The 26577-nt window shown below is 38.4% G+C and overlaps 1 protein-coding gene across 9 annotated transcripts in view; it reads right to left on the bottom strand.

The window, feature by feature from the left end:
- Positions 1 to 26577, bottom strand: part of TENM3 (teneurin transmembrane protein 3) — a 503184-nt gene that overhangs the window by 86204 nt on the left and 390403 nt on the right. For 8 of the 9 annotated variants that reach the window (XM_072861207.1, XM_072861205.1, XM_072861210.1 and 5 more), the window contains 7 exons: positions 20998 to 21120; positions 14113 to 14327; positions 7279 to 7489; positions 6674 to 6775; positions 6318 to 6512; positions 4798 to 4998; positions 1643 to 1828 (listed from right to left, as the gene is read on the bottom strand). In XM_072861207.1, the coding sequence (XP_072717308.1) occupies positions 1643 to 1828; positions 4798 to 4998; positions 6318 to 6512; positions 6674 to 6775; positions 7279 to 7489; positions 14113 to 14327; positions 20998 to 21120 (1233 nt within the window). The remainder of the gene's footprint in view (positions 1 to 1642; positions 1829 to 4797; positions 4999 to 6317; positions 6513 to 6673; positions 6776 to 7278; positions 7490 to 14112; positions 14328 to 20997; positions 21121 to 26577) is intronic. The other variant, XM_072861209.1, reaches the window with a different exon arrangement.

Here is a 26577-nt window from a genome sequence, read left to right on the forward strand (position 1 = left end):
TTTACCTGCCCTCAAAGCTGACACCACTGTTTCCCGTGACCACCAAGAGCAGCACCATCACCCTGCCTCTCACTCAGGGCTGTAAGCTACCCAGGAACGCAGCCTGGCTTTTACTATTTTCTAGATACTCATGCCCCAGTGATGGCTTAGCTGTGCTAACACATTCAGAGTTACAGCCCTTCCAAAACATCCACGAAAGTTAAAATTCTCAAACCTCTTTTTAGCTTGTGGCAAAAGCAAATCAAGCTATATTCACATCCATCAGCTCTACTGCTATTAGACTTATTGTCCTATCCTCTTGCTTTGGCTACATCACCTCTCCTCCATCTCTCCAAACATAAAACTATGGGGTTTTTTTTACTTATTGGAATTTTTTTGCACTATTCAGATTATCCATGATTTCCCCATCTCTCGATGTTATTCTTGCCTTTGTCTGACCTGTGACTACTTCTTTCGTTGTCTGTTCAATCCACCTCTAGAGTGCTTAGCCATGATGCTTCTCACATTTGGGAGATATGCCCCATAAATACCTGCAGAGCCCCGTTGTTACTCCTGTCACAGCCTTTGCTGAGGTTTGTGCAATGCTCCCCGCACACCTAAGTACAACCTAGTCATCTCTTATATTTAGACAATTGCCTGTTCCTTTGTCTGTGCTTCCTACCTGTTGTCATGCAATAGTTTCTCTGTGTGGTTATGCTGAGACAAAAATTGTTTGGATAGGACCCTCCTTCTCTGTTACAGACCTGCAGTGTCTTGCACAAAGAGGGATTAGTGTGGAAGGGAACTTCTTAGCGCTACAGCTATACAAAATCATAAAAAGGATAAAAATGCTAAACATTTTGGCAACTGCTCCTCCACTTTTTCTTAGTCCCTTTATTTACATGTGTAATTTCTCATGCTAGCTTACTGTCAAGCCCTGTGCAGTGGAGAGGGATATCCCATATATGGATGTATGGACTGTAAATAACTGAGTAAGAAAAGCTCCATTGATAAAGGCACAGTAATTTCCAAAGGTTTCCCGGCACTAGAACTAACCCGATTACAGAAACATGAAGCTGTAATAAGGACGGCTTCTTCTCAATCACCTGTATTAAACTGCTGTTACATTATTTACATGTAAGAAATTCGATGTAATTCTAAAATAGAGCATTATGTTGACAAGAAGATAATTTTGGGCAGCTAGATCACATTATTACAAGGTGGAAGTGACATTTTTGTGTAGGCAAGTCACTTTTCAGAGCTTCTTCTCCATAAAAGAAAAAAAAAAGAAAAACAATAGGAAGCTTCATTTCCGAAAGACATAAAGCTATCACATAAAAATAGAAAAGCACAAATCAAATAATATATTTACAGTTTAAAATAAAAGTAACCTCCCCCTCAGAAAAAGGCAGTTAAAGGGAAAAGACTGAAAAGGAAATTCTTCCACCTCCTTTTCATGGCAAACTAGGTATAAAGAACTGATGAACCATTATATAACCATTTCATTTCTTGAAATATCAACTCCTCTACACAGACTGACACGTGCAAATATTCTGTTTGAAGAAACAAGCTTTAAAGTAATACACTTCTTATTCAGACGTGGCCAGCAGCGCTGGCTGTTTGAATTTTGCAGCGAAGACAGGGTAAAGCATAGCCAGCCTACCAATGGTACAGTGCTCTCCGTTCCATCCCTGGCTACATTCACACTTCCCGTCTTTACAGGTGCCATGCTCCGCGCAGCGGGGATGGCAGGCTCTCTGGTTGCAGGCTGCGCCTGTCCAGCCTTCCTCGCAGCGACACGTGCCACCCATGCACACGCCATGTGTGCCGCAGTCCACCGAACAGATTTCTGGATTTGAGAGGAGAGAGGGGGAGAATAGGAGGCAGAGAGTGCACACAGGAGAGAGAGGGTATGCATTAATTAGCAGCGCTACATTTTAATTCAACATGTGAAGAATAAGAAAGGCAAAATCTTTGAAAATTAAATCAAAGGGATTTACTGTGAAAGGCATTTGCAGGTAGGACCCAACTGAATATGGAGTACAGAGTTTTATCTCTGTGCTAATGCTCACTTAGTCATCCAGCAGACTTAGCCGTGCTTAAGTGTCCACAGCTCTTCTGTTAGCTCTGAGTAATTTTCAGTCATATTTTTTGTGATCACGTATGTCTTAAGAGTAACCTTTTGTAACTTAGATTATATGGCACTTAGATCTACTAGAACTAACAGTGTACTCCTAGTGACTAAATGTACCATATACCTAGGTCATTGTGCGTTGTGAGTGAAAATCTAGAATTAATGCAAGTTCATTTTAACAAGGTTTCCCCTCCCTACCCTGCTCCCTGTTTTCTTTCAAAGTAAAAATGTGCCATTTCTGACATATTTTTTCATTATAAAGAATCAGCCTTAGTGAGACAAATTAGTACTATGCTGACATACTGACACATCTGTTAAATATAAAAGATGATTCTCTTTTACTTTCAGTAAATTTGTATCAGTGACAGCTATGAACAGTCTGGTTTAAATAATAGATTGTTAAAAAAAATAAATCAGCATACAGCAATTTAACTTGTCATTTACATATAGTAACAGGATCATGTAACTGATAGAATAATTGAAAAATACATTAACAGCCAAAGGTAGTCAGAGGCCAAACAACGCATGTTAAGTCTCAGCTAATACAAGATGATAATTTAGACTGCCAGATTTTGCATTTACAGTTTTGGTTCATTTAGTCAGACTCCAGCAAACTTTACTTCTGCTAAGCAGACAACAGAAAAACAAGAGGAGATACAATACAGCCTGAGGAACTTCTTCAGTTCCTTGGCATACAGCTGGCTGTAACCACGTACTGGTTCATGGAAGAACTGTATTTAGTTTTTGTTTTCTTGTGAAAGACAACAAACAGTTTAGTAATAAAAGACTGAAATTATTTTCAACAGCAAAAGAAAGAAGCATTCAGTGCAACAAAGGTTTCCAGTTTCCCACTCAACAGTGTTTTTCTTCCCCCTTAGCGTATAACCCTCTGTCTCAAAGTGCTGTGGAACATTAAACATGGTATCAAGGAGCTGTGATATTTCCCAGACGAAACAGCCCAAAACCTTTATGGAGAAAGACAGCTGTAATTTCCCCCTCCCTTTTTTTTTCCTATACAGCATTTTATATCTACTTTGAATTAAATTTTTGATTAAGTGATGCAAGATGGCTTGATTAACTTTAGAGTCACAAAACGTCAACGCAGCTCCAAGAAAGAAAGGTTTATTTCTCTTCAATCTAATCAATTTTTCATTAGGGTGAAGGTGTTTATCAGCTTTTAGCACACTAGCTTTGAGCAAGGTGCGTCAATCTTTGTAATGAACTTATTAATTAGAGTTAATTTAATTGAAGTGGAATTGAAGGGCTAATTAACGGACAAACTGCTGATGAATATAGAGGAAAGCTCTGCTGATTTCAAACCTATAAACCCCTCTGATGGAAATAACTCATTCTTTTTTTCTTCTAGCAGCTTAACAAAATGTTTATGGGTAAGATTTACTTCTTTAGTGTACCACTCTGAAGGTCATTTTGCATGACTTCGGCAAATAGTGTGTGCGTATTTTTACAAAGCTCTTTTGTGAGTTTGACACTTGTGAAATATTTGAGAAGATCAGAAATATTTTATGTTATTTTAATGACCAATCACTCCTTGAAACATAAGTAAAAGATGGAGCATAATTGAATAATCAAAAATAGCGTAGAGGACACTGTCAAGAAATAGAGGATCCATGTTTTGCCTGAGAACTAGAAAGGGTCTCTCACAAATAGCCATTTTTAGTGCTAGAAATGTTCAGAGAAGAATTTTTTCTTCTAAACAAATTTAACAGAAGACAACATTTTCTTCTCTATGTCACTTTTTCTTGAATGTTTGGAACTCTGTCCTATCACTCTCACACATAAACCATTATGGAGTATCACAGATCCTGGTCAGGAAGTACATTTGCTTCAAAAAGCTGGTTCCTCATGAAAAAGTTACATTTATTCATAAGCTGGCATAAACCCAGCTAGCCCATGTGTTCAGTTTTCATTAACAAAATCATCTGAGTTGTTAGATGAACTGTTTTAGACAAATATATGTCTCACAGTTAGACATGATTTCTCTTTTGATATGTGGCTACCAAACAATATTCTAAAAACTCGTATTTGTCAAAAGGCTGCTGTCATACTTTATAAATATTTAGATTCTGCTCTCTGTGATAGTGCCTCCAGCCATTTTCTCCTTTTGTTTCTAAGCTCAGACTATGGTTTTAATAAGCTCAGTTTCAGACTTCAAGAAATCCCTCTGCTTCTTCACTCCTACCAACTCGTTCCACCCTAGCAGCCTCCACCCTTCCTTGAAAGCTCTTTAGGATTGATTCTTGCATTCCCTTTGCCTTCAAACTGGAACACTGTCCGTTTTTCAAGAAAAATACCTCCAATTAGCTGGAGAGATTTTTAAAATGGGACTGTCTCTAGTTTCACTAGTGTAGTTTTAAGTTGCTAAATAGACATATTAGGTAAGATGATACTTAGATCCATATTCTGTACAAAGAACATTCTGTACTTGCATGTGAAGCACCTGAAGTTACCAGGTGAAGGCAGCTAAAAGATACCAAATACATTGATTTTCAAATACTTCAAATTCATCAATTATTTCGAACCTTTGAATCAATTCACAGTTCATGCTGAAGTCAACTCAAAGACTTCCATCAGCTCAGCAGGTCAGGTCCTAACACAATAATGTCATTAAAATGCTGCCATTCGAGATGCCATCATTTTAGAATATGAGTACTTTTAACCCTTACCATTGGAGCAGTCTGGACCTGTCCAGTTGGGGTCGCAGGTGCAGGTACCACTCTCTTGAAGGTAGGTGCCGTGGCCAGAGCACTGGTCAGGGCACATCGTCTTCAGGATTTCACAGTTGTTGCCACCCCAACCTGGGTTGCAGTGGCACTCGCCGTGGATGCACACGCCGTGGCTGGAGCAGGCTGGGTCCAAGCAATCCGCTGCGGGGAGATGAGAAAGATCAGCTTAAACTTGTCATTCCTAACAACAGTAATCAACCCCTAGATGCTTGCGGCACTTTTGGGCTTAATCAACATTTTAAGAACTTGTGAAATAGGCAGCATTGCACTCATCTTAAAAGTAAACATTAGGTTGAAGCTGAGAAGTTTCAATGAGTGAGGAAAAGGCAGAGTGGACCAAGGTATCCTGGTGCCAGCCTCCCTTCTCTGGCTACAAGGCAAATCACTCTTTATCATCACTAATTGCATAGCAGCAATTCTCTTTGTAAAAACACCTCGCTTCCACATCATTTTTTGGTATTGTGAAATTTGTGTGTGCACATAACTGACATCAAGACATTTACAGGCTACCACTGAGTTAACGGAGAACCTTTCAAGGTTTGCTAATTTTTCTGAATTACAACAAGATTGGCTTTGGGTCTTGGGCAACTGATCTCTGTTCTGCCTAATCACAGTGTAACGAGTGTTGGATTCCCTGCAGCACTCTGTATCAACTGACCTGATCCACCACTACAGAGTTTTGACAGCTGTATAGGACCCTCAGCTTGTTTCAGAAATAAATGAGTTGCATACTGTCTATCTGTCTTAATTCACTTTAATGTGCTTTAGATGACGAGATTTAATTTAGCAATTTGACTCAATAAAATGTTACACTTGTAGGGTCAATGGTCTGAAAATTTAATTCCAGAGACTTAATTGCATTACTTTGTATGGGGAGATCAATAAAATCAATTTGATTGAGGAAGAAAATGGCGCTTTTTACTCCCTAAAAAAATAGAATGGAAAATGAACTGCATTTTGCAGCACACCAATATTATTATGTACATCTCTGGAATACAAAAATGATGCATCATTTTTCACTCTGATACATTTGAATCAGCACTTTCCACAATATGGTTGGTGGAAAAGATCACTAACAAATGCAATACATTAATGATTTATTCTATACTGTGAAAATTCAGTAAGTCTTACTGTATTCCAACATCTATTTTTTGTGTGCTTTCTTCTTAGCTGACCTCATCCAGAAAAAATAAATAAAAATATGCTGGCAAACAAAAAGATATCACACATTATTAAGAATTTTCCCACTGATTACTTGACAATAAATAAAGTCTAATAATTCTGTAGAATTCAGTGATAATAGTGATTCCCAAACTTGACTTTTAGTATTCTAAAATGATTTTTGAAGAAACCCCATTAGTGTGTATGATCTAGATCTAGCAAAATCGATAGAGCTGGATGTGCCAGCTGGAAACCTGACCAACAACAGCAGGTGCCGGGGTAAATATTTACTCATTTACCTTCTTCACAGTTTTCTCCTTTGTATCCAGAGTTGCAGGCACAAGAGCCCATGATGCAAATGCCCCGGCCCCCACACTGGGGATCGATGCACTGAGTTGTAGGCACATCACACTCGGTGCCCTTCCAGCCGCTGTAACACAGGCAGCGTCCTTTGGAGTACTGCCCATTGCCACTACACAGCACTGGGCAGGCTGCTGTGAAATAAAACACAGCAGAAAAATTAAAACCAAGTTCTTCACCAAAGCTTTATAAAGAAGAACATCTAAGAAGCAAGTCACATGCCAGTTTGCTTTCCCGATGTATTTGTCTTCATGCTCGCTTAAACTGACTTGAGAAAAGCATTGGGTTGATTTACCTCTCGAACAATCGGGGCCCAGAAATCCAGGAAAACAATGGCAGGATCCAGAAACGCATTCACCGTTACCATGGCAATTTCGGGGGCATTCCACCACAGATTCTAAAGGGAAAAAAAGGAGGATAATTCACAGACGCCCACCGCATGAAGTACCTATCATTTGAACCACTACTAACTGACAGCGTGCTCCCGCTCCGAGAGAAGTGTTTACGTTTGGTTTGTTTGAAGCGCACGAATAGCTGTGATTTTCTGTTGCTGATGCCTCTACTAGCTTAGGACATTACATTCCAACAAAAAGGCTCAAATTATAATGGTAAAACCATATGAGCTCTATACTTAAAATCCAGCCCTGTGCCATTTAACAAATACTTGAAAACAGTGTCCTCCTTTCAAGCACTGTTTTACAAGGAGGTACACTTCCTATGCCTGAGATCAAGTAATTAAAATATATATTCTGCATTTTGTTCTGAGCAGCAAAAGAAACACTATGAATGGAAAACCTGTGAAAAAGGTCAGATCATTTAACTACGAAAACCTATCTCTGTATTCCTAAAAAACCTGACCAGAGCCTAGTGTTTGGTAAGAGCTTTGAAGATTATGCTTACCTATAATTATGGTATTAAAAGACACCTGCTCCGCATTTTTCCCATCGTTATAAAAGGCCAGGTGCCAGATGCCAGAATCCAAATACTGGATAAAACCTGCCTCGTGGAGACTGACAGACCTCGCCTGCCGCCCTGCTCGCTCTGACTCCAGCAGGTTGCGTTGCTCCCTTGCAATCAGCCGGCTGCCATCCAGGAGCTCCACAAAGTCGTACTGCGGGGAGGAACAGACAAGAGCTTGACAAGTCATGGGATGACCCACCGCACCACCAGCTTCCCCACAACATGCTTGTATTTTGACCAAGAGTTTCGTTTTGGAGCAGGGAAGCAGGAGCTGAAACCAACCCTTGCTTATTTCTTTGCCCCTTGCTAAGACTTCAAACAAAAATACCAACTAGTCCTCATGCTTCTTAGAGTGGCTTTTTTGGTGACAAGTGGCCAATGAACCTACTACATACATTGGGGGGAAGAAAACATCAGTTGAAATGAGTCTGCAGTCATGACTGCCACCTGAATTACAGGTGAGAGCTACCTTTCAAAGTGTGTTATATGCATATGGGTTAATAGTAATATCCAACACCAATAATGTACTTTGCTTTTCATGTAGTTTCAGATGAAGGATTAAATTGCTCAATCCCCCTTTCAGACAGTCTGGAGTTCTGCAGGAAGGAGAGCAAGAGCTTTACTTCCTACCACAGGAGCCCAAAAGAGGAGATGGAAAGCATAAAACATTGCAACTGTTGAAAATGACAAACTGACAAAAAATAGGGTACCTCAGGTCAATGGACAGCACATACTGTTTTGTTAACAACCATCAGTGGGGCTTGGACAAATGTAGCAGCATCTCAGCTGATACAACAAGCAAATTCACAACCCAAGATGTTATGCATGTTAATCTTCACTAGTGCTAATAGCACCTGCAGGGCTAAATCTGCTCTGGGCCCTGAATTGATTTACACTGTCTGGGAGTCTGCTCTCACGGCTTGAAAAATGTCTTCTGCACGTTTATCACGTAAAGATCAATGTGTATATAGCAAAATTAAACAGGTAGGAAAATTAAAGAGCATTCTTGCTTGTGGTAGAGTCTGCTTTTCCTGCCGAGTCTGCTCACAGTTTCACTTTTACTCTGACACGTTTATTGTATGAAGTAACTGTAACACGTAAACCTTCAATCTTCCCACACATTTGGGATCTGTCTCAAATGGAATTACATCTACGGTCTGTTAAAGGCCAGTATGTGAAACTGCTGATTCACCTGAGCTAGATAACATGAGTTACCAGGACTAGGGAATCAGTGGATTTACATCCTGACTTGTGACCTTCAGAAACTGCTCCCGGGACAAAAGAAAACATGATAGCCTTTTTCCCGCAACAAGGGCTTAAGTACTTATGTTCTCTTCTTGGAATTGCAGGCCAAAATTCAATGCTACTGTAAGAATGTTCCTCTCCAGTAATCACAATTAGCTTCCTACCATTTGGGTTGTGAAGGAAATGCATAGTTAATATGCCTCTATCAACACCTGAGACACTTTTCCAGCTATGTCTGAACCAGCAGAATAGAACATAATGTGATTAGGATGTGCAGAAGCCGGTACCTCAGTATGCTGTCACTTTGAATGTACGTGCTGCACCACATGAAAACAAATGCAACCGTTTTGGGAGAGCACCAATTATTCAAAACCATTCAACATTCTCATTTGTCAGAAAATTAAATATTTATCTTATTTTGTGAGAGAGAGAAAAACAATTTATTTGGGTTTTTTTTTTTCCCCTCCCGCCTGACTCAAGAACACTTCTTTCTCGTCATGTTTTTCACTAATATTTTAAAAAAGAGAAAGGTCAGGGAGTTTTGAGTTTTAACAAGTTATTTATGGACATTAGGAGCGGCCTTGTAATTTGTATACTGCAGAGTATCATTTTTTGTACGAGGACAATTTCAGACTAAAACTATATTTTTGATACAGGAACAAGTGATTACACTACTTGATGACCACAAAGAGTATACTAATGGCTAACAAGCATGGTACAATTAATGATTTTGTATCTGTAATGTAATAAGGACATATGCTGTTATCAGAACACCATTTTAGACTACATTTTAAAAGCCATACAGAGGGGAATTTACTGTTCATTCTGCCCCCCAGCAAAACCCGATAATTGATCTTAACCCTTTTAAAGGCTATTTTTTTATATTTAGGACACGATAACAGAAAGAGACTGGAAAAACAATTATCTTCATAAGCAAAAAACATATGAATTTTATTTTCCTCCTATGAAGATAAATTAATTACCTTTATATTGAGTCTAAATGCACAGATTTGCCCTACCATTCCATTCAGTTTTGCTTTAAACCAAAGTCCTTTTTTTATTCCTAAAGTCTCTTTAAATAAACATATTGATTCTCTGCCTGCAATGGAACTGACATTTTTAGAAAGTGTCACAAAGACTTTCAGGCTCGCATTGATTGGGTTTTGAATGGACAGCCACCGTCAATTATTTCTGGTTGATTTATTTATGATTCCCCAGAAAGAGAGAACTATGCATCTCAGATCGGTCTGTGACACACACATAGTGGCTGTGCTTGAGACCGATTTCAGTACCTAAAGATAATATGGAAACACAATCAAAAATTCTTTCCCGATTACAATATATCAAACCATTTCCTACATGCTGTATCCCTATTATTTTGGATTATGGGACAGGAGACTTAAATTTGCTGCATTCTGTTATTATTTTATGAGGAAGTGCTAAGCAACTGATAGGTATGGTTTAGATACAGTCGATCCTGTTCCAAGACGAGGGTGTAAACTAAAAGACTTCTTGAGATCTCTCCCAAGCTCATTTCTATCATACTTTCATTATGTCCCTAGCAGTGGTAGGATAATTGGCATCAGAGGTTGTACAGCTATGGAAAGATAGACTCCAGTTTCCTCTTACTCACTGTCTGCTTTTAACTGGATACAAAAAAGAGGTGGATAAACAGGCAAAGGGTTTGGGAGAGAAGTGGAGAACAAGGTGGCAAATGTAATATGCAAGTTTTGCCAAAGGTGACATGGAGAGAAGGCAGATATTCACAGAAACACTGAAGCTGTAAGGAGGGAGCTGAAGAAGACGGTGGTGTGTGGTGACACATGTAGGGTATCATAGGCATATGAGCAAAGATATTGGAGGGGGACAGCTGGTAAGGAAACTTTACAAATGCTGGCAGAGTGCAGGTAGTAATCAGTTCTCTATTATTTAACATAAGATCTGAAAATTCAAATACTGACGTTTGAGAAACAGGCAGCAGTTGCTCATTTGCATAAATTTTGTTATTAGCACTTGTCACTCTGTGACTAGGAGATAAGGGCAGAGAGCATTCAAGAGACGCAGACATGAAGTGATATATATGGGTGAGATCCTACTTTTCAAAGTCCTCATGAAACAACCCTAGCTTTACACATCCGGAGATGGGCTCCGAGCCAACTTTTATCATTCTGGGATGAGATCTTGGAGCTATGGTAGACAGATCTATGGAAATATCAGTTCTACGACTGAAAAAAAAAGCAGACATCATTAAGGCATTGTATGAAACCATCATAGTTAAGCATCTGCTACATTCTTTGCTGTTGTGGTCTCCCTGTCTTGAAAAGGCTGCAGTAAAACTGGAGAACATTCAGAAAAGGACAAGAATGATCAAGGGTTGAAGGAGCTTTCATACAAAGAATGACGAAACAGACTGGAAAAAAATACAACTCATTGAGGACACTAGAGATCTATAAATCAAGGGTGGCATGGAGAAGAAATTGGTGAGAAACTCTTCACTGCCTCTTCCAAAACACTACCAACAGGGTGTCAAACTAAAAGTATCAGGAGGCTGCCTCAAAACGCACTGAGGAGTATAGTGTGAGATGTGTAGTTAAGCCATGAAACTCCTTGCTGCAAACGTCACGGATGCTAAAAGCTTCCATAGGTTCAAAGGTGACTACACAAATTCACAGGAAAAAAGAATCTCTCAAAGGTTGTAAAATACAAAGACAGCACCTTTGACTCAGGAAGTCCTTCAGCCTTAAAACGCTGGAAGCCAAGAGTGTATTGTAGGAAGAATCACTACAAATCTGCCATGCTGCTATGTTAATCTCTACGTATCTGCTAATGGCCACCATCACAGACAGAATGCTGAGCCAGATGGGCCTTTGATGAGACCCAGCGTGGACATTCTTGTGTTTTTCTAATATGTTCCTGTGACACTTGGAGCTATACGAGTAAGCTGCCTCGTCCGATGGAAGGATATGCAGTGAAGCCCAGAATTAGCTGTTAGTCTGCCCCTGCCAGCTATGCCTGGCTTGCAGTTCAGAACTTTTGTCAGTACAAGCCATAAGGGTTAGGGGAAATAAGAAAACAATAAATAGATTTATGCTTGCAAACCCCTCAATGTTCTATTTCATTAGACGTCCTTTTGCCTAAATACCTTATTCTGTTTATATAAGCTACTTTGGTAAAATACATGTTTTACCAGTACAAGTTGTGTCTTCATCAAAGTCCTGTGATTAGGACTTTGTGGCAGAAAGGCCTAAACTGTCGAGAAATAGTTTACTCCATTTAATTCCCCCATGTGCAGGAGCACAGTCACAAAAAACCCCCAACCGCTCACTGGAACTGCATTTTTAGGAGATAATATACATGCTTTATCTCAGGCACCTAAACCAGACACCACTGGGCTCAAGGCCATATAAACATTCTGATAACCCCACACCTTTGGGAATCTTCAGCAGCCCTAGAAGTTCACCAGGGCATTGGTAAGTAAGCATGCCTAATTTTTCAAGGTATCAAGTGTCAGTCAAATGGTTTGTAAAAAATACTCTAATTATATACCAGGCAAAAACAGGACAAGAGAGCTTGACTTATATCCTGGGAACAATATATCCAAAATGTCACAGAAACTACAGAAGATATAGTAGCAGGATTTGCATATGATTCTTTCTGTTGCATCATACTTAAACATGAATAAGCACTTGGGTAGTAGGAATCCAATGGGAAAGGAGTCTGTGTAACACACGTGATGGGAAGCAGATTTAGTTATCTTCTTTTCCTGAGTTTTTGGATAAAGGGCACCCTTATTTCAATCTTTTGCCAGGATAAGGAATCAAGGAAGGATCATTTTTCATAGACGTGTCTACTTGCATAACTTCTCATATAAATGCATGGTCCAGATCAGCTTCTTCAGTTTCATTCATTCTTGCCGCACATGTATTCCCCTAGCCCCTGTTATTATTGCTATCATTGAGATAGCATTTGTATTCCAAACCCCTATTTCCAATGGCTGATAACTTTCTGAATCAATTTTCTTTGAGCTAGAATTTCTCATGCTTGTTGTCAGCCTGAGGGTGGGTGTTCATATGTGAAGGTCTGAAGAAAATCCATTTAATCATTTTTATGAGGATCAAATTTTTAAATAAATGTAAGTGCATTTTCTGCGGTCAGTAAATTGTTTGTAGTTTAATGGAAACTAAATTAAAAAATAAAGCTAATGTAACATTCTGTGATTTTAACTGCATGAAACTCCTTTGATGACCCTAATCCTTCCTCTGTGGTTTGTGACTGCTAAATAGGTGATATAATTAGCAATATTTCTATGTTCTAGGTCTTTTAAAAGTTATGCCTGAAGAAAAAATGAAATAAATTTAAATAGTGCAGTAGCATGCAAATAAAAAAACAACCTGTGGGATTAAAAAAAAATAAATTGAATTTTGCAGTTATGGATTTGCTGTTGCACCTGTGTATCAGGCATAATCAGTCAAGCATCATTCCAATTCTACCATTAAGCTGATATACTTAGAGTTGTGTCCAGGGCAAATCCATATACTTTAAAAAAATATAAATCAGTAAGATGTTGCATAATTCTCTAAATGGGGTAGAGGAGCATAAGCTCAACTCTCTTTTCAGGTGGAACAGTGGTTCAGAGCCGGCACTTGGACAAATATTGAGCTGCAAGAAATCTAAACTAGGAGGGTCTTAAATCTTGAAAATAAAATCTGAATACAATTGATTCTAAAATACCATCTCAGACAATGATTCTCCCTTTCTCCTGCCAATCCAGGAGACTATTCATTCTTTTATACTTTAACTTTTCTGCAACTATGGATTAAAAGTGTTTCTTTGTTACTGGGCAAATGCATGGCCGTATGCAATAAAAAGTCTTGTTAGAAACCTTCTGAGGGGTGGAGCAGAATAAATCCTCTGGGACACTTAAGAACAAAGTTTCAAGACACTAAATGTCTAGTGAAGACTGACACTTTTACAACCCCAGTTCATTGTATCTTCATAGACAAATACGAGGTATCTTTTCTTTTATATATTTATTTAATGAGACACCAAGCTGTAAATACTGTAGCATTTGCTTGTAGAACAAATTGAAACTTCCTCAAAAACCTGTTGTCTTCTTGCTTGGAAATTTGGCAAATGCAGTCTTTGCCAGGCACCCTCGACCACATGTGTGGCCATAAGTTGCTGTATTAGTTTGCTTAGATTTTTAAAGATACGTCTATATACCACAGAAGAAAAAAAGTACCTATAAATTCTGCATGAAACAACTCCGTATCTAAAGCATCATCGTTGCTCACAGCATTCAGAACAGCTCATATATAAGAATTCCCCCCCCCGCCCCCTTTTAGATCCCATCACTTACAGTATTATAAATGTTTTGGACATTACATGAGATCAATAAAGTATAAAAAGTAAAAACAAAAATCAGCAAAATGGAAAAGGATGTAATCCTGAGAAAGTAAAAAGATACAAAAGATACAAGCCCACAGTTCTCAATAACGTGTCCTACTTTTTAATGCAAGCACTTCTCACCTGAGTGTGTGAAGGTGGTAAGCCTTTTCGGCCATATACTCCAATCAATGCATCTTTCTGAAGGGATATATTGAATTTTAGAAATTGTGGCTGATCAATGAACAGTTGTGATCTCCAAAAAATCCCAGGGGGAACTTCTTGTATCGCTCTTCGGCCTATATCAAGTTCTCCAGAATCTATAGTGTTGTTTTCTTGTGCAAATCCCCCTAATTTTCCTGACAGGTTAGAAGAATAAGAGATCAAAAATTAGTATTCCTTTCTTGCTTTCAATCATCTTTCATATAAACCATCAAATATTTAGAATCACCTCTGATAAAATGTTACCTGACAATCTTTCTGAATATAAGATCCCAGGGAATTCACTGATATGGAAATAAAAAGGCAAAGATACCATAAATACCTACCAAGTAAAAAATACCGTAACTTCCCCAAGCACTAGCATTACAGAAACTGTTTTAGGATCTACATTAAACTATTCATTTTTTTCCCCCCAAGTATTTTAACAGGGTTTTCCAGTATAAAGTCTCACACTAAAAAAATTTAAGGTAAAGGAAAATGCAGCATACAGATTTTAAGAATAATAGATACATAAACATAAGCAGTCAAGAGAACTAACAGAGAGTCTTTTTTACATTAAATATCAGAGCATTTATACAATACTGACAATGTCTACAGCTCTGGTTTCCCATTTTTTGTTTTTGCATTCCCCAAAAAGAAAGGCAATGTTTCTTGCTCCATTGTGCCTATGTCCTTATGCCTTTGCTCCTCATAATGCCTACATCGTCTGCACTCCCTAGCCTCAGCCCCAAGCTTGTTATCACCTCCTTGTCCACACTGTCTCCTGAATAAAATGTATAACAGCATGTCAGTGTGGTACTTTCACTATATCATGGCCAATTATTAGGAATAAGAACATAGCACTGAAGGGCATTAATGATTTTTCTCTATAAAGCATTTGTGCAACTATCAGTTAGCCTTAGGAGGCCAGCTTGGAAATGCTCAGAAGCAGCAAAGAAGATGCTAACATGGAAAACACACATGATGTCAAATGCTAACACCAAAAAGCTGGACTACTGGTTGAGGTATTAAAAAAGAAGAAAATAAATCATAAAGTTTAGATACCCCCAACAAACTTTTTCTTCAAGTGGGTAAGTCCAGGCGACAGAGACTGAATCTATACTGCAGCTTGAGTACAGAACAATATCATCCAATCTGCAGGGCTCTGTGCCATCCCAGTGAAGCACCATCAAATAAATGAAAGGAGTAAAACTGTTCCAGCGCAAGCTGATGACCCTGCAAGACGCTGGGCTGAATGCTATGGACAGCACAGGTCTGTGATAGCTCTGAGATCTCCACATTGCCCCTGGTTGTACTGCACAGGCACACGCTAAATCTGGCAAAGCTTACAAACCTTTCTCAAAGCTCATCCGCAAACAAACTGTGGTATAGTTGTGGTAGTGTCTTCTACCTGCCAGATTTGTAGGAAACAGAACTACTAAGACTGATGCACTGAAGAAGTGGTTTGCACAAACCGTCACCACCCCACTTTAAAATCTAGGATGGTTTAGATGAGTTTGCATCAAGTCTGTTTGAGGCCAAAGACTCAGATCTGATGTTCAGGCACTAACTCCATGCTGTGCAGCTGGACATAGGCAATCTTGGAAGCTGGTGCCAGGGTCAAAGCCTACTTCAATCCAATGGAATCAGCGCTGTCAAATCTAGACTAAGATGCAAAGATGTGTATAAGAACTTGCTTACCAACACATGTCAACTCTGGAGCAAACAAGTAATGCCGCATTTAAGCAGCTGGCACATCAAGGTGAGCCTTAAGTGGAGCAATATAAAGAAAAATGGAACTGTAGTTACAATATTACAGTCCGCTGTGTTTTTACTGATTTATACTCTTTTTTTCAGCAGCTAGTCTATTATAAAGATCGAACTAAACCCATCTGAATGTGATAAGCATGTTCAAGTGATGCTGACTTGTTTGCGTACAAGTGTTCTGAAGAACTGACAACGCTCTGTTGCTGCCCTGTCTGTTATGTTCAAATTCTACATTATTCATCATCTGATGGAACAAACTGACACAACCTTTTTGCAAACATTTAGACTTTAAAAAACTAGATTAAAATCTGAAATGCCAGGTGAGGTCACAGATTGATCCTCGCCACTTTTTGTGCATCCAAGATGAACAGAGACTGCTGCTGAATTAAACAGGTACAGAAGCACTACTGAGAGGCCTTGAGTGGGGGCTTGTATCGTCGTCAGAGCTGTGCCACAAGGGTGTTGCAGTCACTGAAAATGTCTCACAGGATCATCATATTGATCAGTGTTCTGCTGAGAAGGGACAGTGAAATATCTGATCTTGGAGAAACCATTTTTTTTACACTTTTCAGGATGAGTCTGATGCTTTTCTAACTTTGGACTTAACCTTTCACAATATTCATATGTTATTCTAGAAGATGGATCTGTATTCACTATTTCGGTTCATTTAAGCATTTGTTTCTTACCATTTCCTTCAAATTTAAGCATGTTGTGTCGAATAAATTCACACACTGATGACTGGTAATCACTAAACAATAACCACTTGTTTGCAGTATTGATCTGCAGCTTCCCCTATTTCTACATCTGAAATGAAAATCAACTACCTCTTACTACTGAAAAGATGAACTAGACAGCTTGAGCAGGTGCACATTATCAAACATTTTGACCAACTTGCCTGGAATGCCTATTACTGGGCTTCAGCACTTATCCTTAGCAGATAATGATCCTATGGACTCCCATTTTCTTCACCAAAAAAAGAGATAGTTTTACCCTGTAGCCAGATGTCCCTTTAACGCCACACCACCTGTCTTAAAATCATCACTAGTTGTTTGCCCTCCTAAGAATAGGTCATTAATTCTTCTTTGTTCCCTGTTGTATCTCAATGGGCATAAGAAAAATCTTGGTAGCGTCATAATTTCCTCTTCACTTTCTGAACAGTAACAGTTCTTATACACAGCTTTAAATCAAAATATGAAATGTCACGTTCATTCACACAATTCCATAATGACATAACAGTCCAAATAAGAAACAAAATTTTAAAATACCTAGCCTCCTGAATATATTCTCTTTCACTATACTTCTTCCTACCCACAAAATTTCTTCTTTCACAGACCCTCTCCAAAAGACAATAATACCAATACACATAAATATTTATAGGTAAATAATATTTATATCATGATTTGTACTTATATTGCTAGATATACTATTATTTAATTTACAAAATACATTAATTTTCTGTATCACATACTAATATATACAATCATTATATGATGCATTTGTGATACCGATAATCCAATGCATTATGGCTAATTAATAGGTAAAATATTTGTTATATTTCGTATTTGTGAATTGTATTTTGACTGTCTGAGGTTAGGGTGGACAAAATCCTGAGCTAAACAAATATTTAAAGTAATAAACAATATTTAGTTATTAGACAAGAAAAATAATTCACAAATATCACTAAAATGACATGAAGCCAAACTCCCTCTCCCTATTTGCAAACATCCTATAGATTAAAATACAAGATATACTGTGAATAACTGCGTATCTATAACACAGAATAAAAATGAATGCACAACCAAAACACAAAAATGCTCAACAATAATTGCTGTATAGTGTCACACATAATATCATTTTCCATCCTTCAAAGCCAGTACTAATTAGAATATTAGGTTGCAAGGCTGGATTTACAGACAGTCAATAGCATGTTCTCTCATTCCATTGAATAACCTTGTATTCAGATCATTTTCTGTGAGACATCTGCTAGATATCCTTCTGCAACAACTGTTTCAAGAAATGAAATCAAAATCCTCCTTAAAAACATACCTTTTTAGAAAAAAAACCCAAGGTAACATCTCATTAAGAAGTTACTATACCTTTAATTAACATGAGATACTATAAACAAAACAAAAAAGCTCAATACGTATCAGTTAAAGCAAGTATAATGTATTTTAATGAGTTTAATCTCAAAAAGTGCATCTAAGTAGGCCAAAAGAAATGCCCCTTCTCCCATTCACTTTTTTCCTTTCTTGCATTTTTTAAAAATCTGCCATTAAGCATACATTATCATAAGGCATTTCTGAATTGCACATAGATTTTACATGACATAAAATAAAGCCAGCAACATGTGAGATGTGACCAACTGCTAGAACACAATGGTTAAACAAGCTCTGTTTTTTAACCTTTCTTTTCTATCGCCTAGTTATAAAAACAGACAAAGCACTGATGCACCTCAAGGAAATGTTTGGATTTGATTAAGCATGGCTTGCAAATTACTTTGGAGAACCTAAACTGAAGTGGCCTATAAAACTCATAATATCCATAGAAAACACACATTCTTATGCCACCTTATGCAGCCCTGCATCATGCCTGTCTAGATAAGCAGGTGACGTTGCCAGCAGTTTACTGTTCATACAGACAGAAGCACCGGGAGAGGAAAAAAAAATCCACAAAAGAAACAAACAAAAAACCTTTGGAAAAGGCTTGTTCAGAGATTCAAGCTTCACTTAACAAATGATTTGCATTTAAGGATGATTTAACATGCTTTTACTGTCAATTTATAACTAGCTATTTCTAGGTAAACCACATCTGAATTTTCTTCAGAGGTCATAAGTATGCATTTTCAAGTTTAAGCTTTGCTAATTCATCACACAAAGTACCTGTACTTCTGAATGGCAAATGAATACTTGGGATCTAGGACACAGTGGGCTATGATTTTCTGACCAAAGCAGGCCCAGGATTATCCAAAGTTTAGATGAGAGTGAGTCAAGGAAAATGCCTGGCCCATACAACACTGGGAATTTCTCCCATCTAAATCAGAGTATCAGGATATTACCAGGGGGCTAAAGAGAGACAGCACTGAAAGTTGTACAGCTGTCCAAGTATCCAAACCAAGGCTTTATCGATTCTTCCTTAGTTTTCAGTAATGATAGCACAGGAGCCCCCCTCCTTAAATTTCATATCTAGTCATCACACTTTCCCTTCTGCTTAACTTTCTTTTTGTGGTTTAAAATGTGTATTCTCTGGTCTGTCTGTTGTTTAGTATTGATGTATGCTGACAAATGACCACTTACCATATTCTGCAGAGGACAGCATTTTAACAGTGGATGGAATTAACCCTGTTCTCTTGTACAGTATTTAGGGACGTAAGGAAGGAGAAATGGGATTTGATATATTTGTTATTTCCTTTTATTTTTGAGGCAAAGCATAACAGGTTTTAATTTGTAAAAAAATATAAAAATTATCATGGGAAAAAGAACAATTTGTATTTATAAAATATTTACAAAAATATGTATATACTTTATACAAGAAAGTATATTGGCTCCTCAGGACAGAAGACAGTAGGATGATGAACTGTCACTGCAGCATCAATATTCATTAACCATACAGTAGCTTTTTGCTATTCATTCAAAACAAGTAAGAACACAGAAAGAGATAATGAATATCTAAGTGCAAGAAAAAAGCAGCAGGGTAAAGGAAATGCTAAAAGAAAAAGTCCTACTGGAGAAGTTTCATATGCTTACAAAGATGACAAAAAGAATGATCTGAGCTGTATCTTTTCTGTAACTTGGAGCTGTGATAACTTGAAAAATTTTCAAGATGTCAACTGCTGGCAGAGGCTTCCTCCTCCTCAGTGGTAAGGAGGTCAGCTCTACCTTGTGAAAGGAAAAATGGATTTTTGTGTAATGAAGCAAACACCGCATTCATCAACCATTTAAATCAAGTCTTCCATTCAAAAACTATTGATTTTAAAGCCTCTGTTAGCCAAAAGTGCACAGGCTCTTAAATGTTTTGAGAATCTTAAAGGGCAACATGGAAAAAGGTCGATAAAAAATAATCCCTTTATGTGGTTTGTATTTTGAAAGTTCCTACAACAAAATTAATAAAGTTTTGGGGTGGTTTTTTTGTTTTTACTTTATATATTGGTGGATTATTCAGACTCAGTATTATATGCTAGAGACTTTGAGAAAACAAATGAACATATTATACATGACCTATTAAATTTCAGAGAGAAACTTAAAAAAGGGAAGAAAACATCATCATCTGTAGAGAAAAACACAAGCCATTCCATAGCAAGGTCATTATGCCATAGGAAGCTCCTTGATCATGAGTTGCCTTCTAAACACAGCTAAGAGAGAAGCTTTGAAAATATGCAAAACCTGCCTGAAGTCCCTCTTCGGGTTCCAGCTCTTCAGAAAAAGAGATTATGTCCCCCTTTGTCACAGACCAGGCTTTTGTCTGAAAACTATCTAGAGACGTTGTGATTCCCAAAGATCGCATCTTGGTATCAGGTCGCCCTTATGAAATGGTGTGTCCTGTCACCTTGGGCTCCCTGGCTTTGTTGTGGCCATTTCTGCAGCACAAGACCCCAGCCACCCCAGCCCCTCAGGCAGGATGGTCCGAGCCAGCCTCAGCACCATCCTGCCACCTCTGAGGACCCCACAACAATCATTACATTATCAAAGATTTTAGAGTAAGCGGAGGTTCTGCTTCTCTGGATGTGATGAGAGCTTTTCTATCCTCATCAAATATTACATGTACATTCCCATAATGAATTTTGCTTGACAGCCAGCTTTCCTAGTAAGATCAACATTATCACCCAGGATTCATCACTCCTTTCACATGCTAGGTAGGAGGAACTGTGCGCTTTTTTCAATTGAAATACAACTCCTGTTTAATAGCTACATGTCTATCTAAAATTACTATTACTTACAAATGCTCTGTACTTCCATTAAATGTAGAGTTTTGGAGGAAAAGCGTTAAAGTCTGGTGATGTAAATAAGACACAAAGAAAGGAAATGCTCCAAAAGAAGGAGAGAAATTGGTGCCTGTTTCACTTACCATTTTCTCCAGCAGGTACTGTTACAGGATGTGTTGGCACAGTATCAGAATTCACTTTTCCATTCTCAAATGTATCATTTTCAGTTTGCTGCAACTGCCAGTTGAGGCCAAACAGATGCATTGCTGGTGGTAAAGGATACAGGTTATTTGATGCTCTTAGCCACAATGACAAATTGCACAAATAACGGCTTTCCACGCTTTGCAGCGGAATAGCAACTCATACATTAAAAAATTAAATTACAGGAACAAGCATTCACAGACTAATAGTTCAACTTAGCAATGGCACTAAGCAATTACTACCACTGTCCTTTAATGATACAGTGCTTTCGGTGAACGCAGTTGACAGAAAGCTCACCAGTCTCATTTTGAGTCTTTTACTGGTCCCAAATCAATGTTCAAAAGGATAGGCAGTAATTATGTCCTTTTCTCTTTTTTCATTTTTGATCCTTCTGAAGAGACAAATCATTTAAATGAGCTCCTAAATGACCTACTAAAATAAACGATTTCACCAGCAGATGGATCTGTTCTGGTTAGCCAGAAAGGGAAAAGACATAACACAAGAGGAGAGGAAGGAGGGTGCTGTGGGTGTTGCAGGGCTAACCTAAGACATGAACATTCCTTTTCATGCTGTCACCAACACCCTGAGCAACCTCCAGTTACGTGCCCATTCCCCACACAATTCTACAGAATGAGGCCAAGACCATTAGCAGAGCTGGAGACACTGGGGCACTTTGCTCTGATAATGATAATGCATAAGCTAGGTTTTGGAACTACTTAATTCCCCACAACCATGTTTATTAGAAAGGTGATACCATGTTAAAAAGTTTAGCTAATTATGAAATCAAAGTCAGCCTTCCCTGGTGTTAGGGGGAACTACTTAAGGAACCTTGATATCACCAGGGATTAATGAATGAACACCCCGTCTAAACTTTTAGAGCAAAAATGTTGAAAAATAAAATCACCTTAATGCTATACTGTGATACACATAACATATGCAATTTCTTGCTATCTGTGGTGTATTTCCTTCTCTTCCAATAACTCTATGATACCAACATAATTAATTTTATTGTAATTACTCTAATTTGCATTTGGTATATCATGGGTTTGCTCATTCTATGACAGCAGTTACCTCCAAAGCTAAAATAGTCTTTCAGTGCTACTGGGGAATAAAAATACACTCGAAAAAAGTTCTGTAATAATGTATTTTAACTATTAGTGCAAAATATAAGGAAGATAATTCACTGTATCTTGTTGCTTCTGCTCCTTCTGTCTCTGAAACAGATCACTGCTATAGTCAATGTTATTAATTTATTCATTCCTTCTATCCAAATGACAAACAATTCTTCATCCCTTTTGGTTTCATCTCTGATCTTTCAATCTCTCTGTATTGACCATGGCAACCCTTACTTAAGACGAACAGGCATCAGTGGAAGTTTACTCAGGGAGACAGTGAACACTGCAGAATTAAGACCTTCTCTGCCAGGTCTTTGCCTTAAACCTTCCCCCTTACCATCAACAAAACAAAAAACCAGAATGCGACCAAAGACCTATTACTGAATGTTTCAAAGACTGAAATCCTCACTACAGATGACATATTCTCTTTGTTCCAAGTCTCTGCCTCTACTACTACTCTTCTTTCTCAGACCTTAAATTGCCTGTCAAAGCCTGATAATGTAGAATGTTCCTTGACCCTAAAACCTTATTTCTTTTTCCCCCTCTCATCTCTTGTTAAACCATAAATCTGACCACCACCATTTTTGGCACATCACTAGAATTAGCCATTATTATTTTGGCCCCACCTCAGCTGAAATTCTTATTTATGTATTAATCATCTGATGATTGTATCTGTTTTAATATATTTCATTAAAGTCCCTCGGGTCAAACTCTACTATCAGTTATACTAGTTCACCTCACTGGCAGCAATGAAAAACTGCAAATAGCTGAATATTTCATGATTCAAACCCAGTACATTTCTTGTCTTCAGTCTGGAGGTCTAAATCACCTCTCCTAACTTTGCTGGCTTCTTATCACTTTTAATGATCTTCAGGAGAAAAAAAAGAAAGTGACATTAATTTTGTAACTCCAGAAGTGCATCCCTTCCAAACCCATGAGCTTAGAACATCATTAACAGCTCTGTCTGGTGGTGCTATGTAGATGCCCTGTGCCTCCTCATGCTCCACTGGGAGATCAGAAGGGGAAGCTCTGACATGACCTTCTAGCTTTTCCCTCATAATTCAAACCAGCTGGAATTTGAAGTCTTCAAAGGCAAGGACTGTGGGATCTATATTGATTACATCTCAAAGAACCATAGTTACTACAAGGTAAGTGACAATTACCTTTTCTTTGTGTTTGTACTGATGTGAGTCCCACTGTAGATCACTGTCAAAGATGGTGAGTAATAGTTCTTTCCCTCAAAAATAGTATTGCTCTCTCAACTTTGACACTGAACTAGCACCAAGTTCAATAAACAATGCTTAATAAAAATGAACAGATGGATACATGCAGCTGTTTCACAGATTGTGATTATCAGAATATTTTTGAAGCAGACCAAAAATGTTGCTTGACAACTCCAATGACAACCCAAAACTTACAGTGTGTACTGATACACTAAATAATTCAACTATGTAATCTCTCTGAGACAGCACTATGGAATTTAGAGAATTTTCCTTTCACTACAAACATATGAGAACAACATGAAAGAATTAAGCTTGTTGATACAGGATCAAAATACAAGGCACAATTTCCTTAGAGATGGGGAACTTGAAGAATATGGTAAACTGACTGAATAAGACAAGTTCAGGCACTATTTTGTCGATTAAGATTGGTCTCTTCTCAGCCAGCCATCTATATAAAAGCAAACTTTAAGCCCTTATCAGTGCTATAAGAAGAGCAAGGCACCTGTTAAAAATTCTTGATGCCCCCAGCAGTCTGATAAGCAGGACCTGGTACTGGTAACTGCACACTGAGAGCACACCTCAGCGAGGGGTCTGAGACCTTCAAGTCAAATGTTATGAACTAGTTCTGAATTTCCAGAGGAGGAATGATGTAGGCAGACTGCGGTGGTGTATATGTTTGTTTGATTTCCTCAGGTCTAGAAAAGGATGAAGACTTTCTTCCACCTTCGGGATGGGGATGTAAGAGTTCAATCCCCTTCTCTGTTTCTATTATGTTCAGAGAAATGGTAGGTTTACTTCTTTCTATAAAGAATTTAATATAGGAAGCAAAATTAAAGCAAAAACATACAACGCAAAATATATTTGTCTATTCTCAGCTGCTGTTTTAGTCCCAGACCTAATGTAAAGCAGTTTCTTGATTTTTTGATTGGATATTGCCTGTCAGGTCTGGTTTATTCCCATTCAATTTGGCATTTATTTGGTGTTAGACAATGACAATGAAGACAAGAGACCCTTCCTAGAATAACTAGTTCTGAGTCTGCCAAATCTATGAGGGTACTAACACTGGAACAACTTTCAATACTGGCATATCTTTGATGGCAGCAAGGACTTGTCTGAGAATGCCAGATGCCTCTAATCAGAAAGCATGCAGCTTGTGATGGTTGTGGTCATGGACCACAACAACTCAATCCAAACAACCCACAGCTGCAAGCATGGATGAGCCCTCAGGGGATGGGAGAAAAGACGGCTTGTCACAATTCCAAATGTGCCCACAAACTGTAACAAAAGCCTCCTTTTACTTGTATCAAGACTGGGATGATTGCCCCCATCGTGGAACAGCATGACTTTTTAAGCAGAGAAACAGATGATGATATCCTGTGCCTATTCTGCTGTTTCAGTCCCCATCTCTATTCTGCAAAGTAATCTCTAGCTACCAACAGATCTTCTTCACTTGCTGGAGTTATGATAGCATTTTACCTTGGGACTGACAGACTTGTGTAAGGTGGTATTTGCACTGCTACTTGCCAAATTATCAGCATTACGGCCAGCCTTTAGAGTGCGGTGATAGTTTAAATGGTGAGGACTCCATTCCCTCTAACAGAGTGGGAAGGAGAGGCAGCAGAGAGGAAAAAGTCCTCTAGGATCTGTGCTGCTCTTGGCATGAACACAGCACCGGTGTCTGGGTAGTGCTGGTGGATATGGCTGAATTCTCCAGAACAAACCTCAAACATACAAACAGTAACCAAACTAACAGTTGGGCTTTTGCCTACTCCCTTTATGTTTCTGCAAAGCAGAACACACCAAATGGACTGGGATATTCAAAAGATTCAGAGCTCAGATTAAAGGATTGCATTTATACCTACAGTAGCATTGACGTTAACACAAAAATGCTATCATTTGTTACAGGCTATCAGGTAATCTTACCATCTGTCCCACACAGTTCACTGAAGGGTTTCTGAACCACTTTAAACTGCTTTTTCAAGCTTTGCTGATCTTACCTTTCAGTCTATAATTGAGGTCTAGTTATTTTGGTTTGTAATCAATCTACAAGGCCTTCATTTCCATTCAGTAATTAAAATAGCAACTAGGAATCTATTTCACAGCAAACACTTGAAAAAATATTATGACTACTTTACACTGTGTAAAACATTTTACCTGCTTCAGGAAGAAGTTGCTGCTATCAAGGCCCTTTCATTCTTTTAATGTTGCCAGCCCATTTGGCTTCCATGCTCCTTTCTCAAGCTAGTATTGCTGTGCTTTATGCACTCTCTTTACAAGGAACTTGTTCTTGAGCAAACATACTGTATTATCACTTCAAAACCCTCTTCAAGACTTTCTTCAGCAAGCCAAAAAGAAATCAGTCCCTTTATTAGTAGGTGGTAAGAGAGACGGATAATTTATGTAACTACGTGGCAGAACTAGAACTGTGAGAGCTGACAACTACCTGCTGCATTTGACTGGGGAGTGCTTTCCCTTCGCTGCCTCGCTCGCTAGCTCAAAGCTCTCTTCTGCCAAAGTTATGAGAGGCACAAAAAAGAATTGTAACAGAAAACCAATTTACGTAGCTGTTTCTCCATTTAGCAAAAACTGGGCTTGTCTGGATTTTTTTCTTCTCCTCATACGCTTGAATGGTAAGAGGATAGGGACAGCTAGTTGATAAAGAAATTAGACAGGTGTTAGCATCCTCCAGTATCCAGGATGTAGCTCTGAACAGAAAACAAAGTTTGGACACAGATGTGAGTATACATACAATGCTGGGGTTTATGATTGCTATCAGAAAGAAATAATTTTTTTTTTCTTTGTAGGAAAGAGTAGCAATATGCAGTAAAAACCAGAGAAACTCATTTATTGTTCTGGTCAAAATTCAAGGGTGTCTCTATCGTAACTCACCAGGATCAACCACATCTTTTTTTCAAGTACAGTAAGAGACAAATAGGCTCACATGAAAAACAAAGGGCATAGCAAACACCCTATGAGCTGTGCAAGTGAAAGCATTAAAGATGCAAGTGATAAGGATGAACAAACAAAACCACATGCATATAAGCAGAGGCTTTATTCACAGAAGTAGCCCTACAGTAACAGGAGGGGTAACTGAAGTTTGAGTCTGAAGTCTCTGAAGTACTGGTTACAAGTGCCAGTAATTCAACAGCTTCCATTTTGAATTTGGTAAACTTGTTTTTGCAGT

This window comes from Ciconia boyciana, chromosome 5 (genome assembly GCF_034638445.1).
Source record: "Ciconia boyciana chromosome 5, ASM3463844v1, whole genome shotgun sequence".
In the NCBI taxonomy this organism is placed as follows: domain Eukaryota; kingdom Metazoa; phylum Chordata; class Aves; order Ciconiiformes; family Ciconiidae; genus Ciconia; species Ciconia boyciana.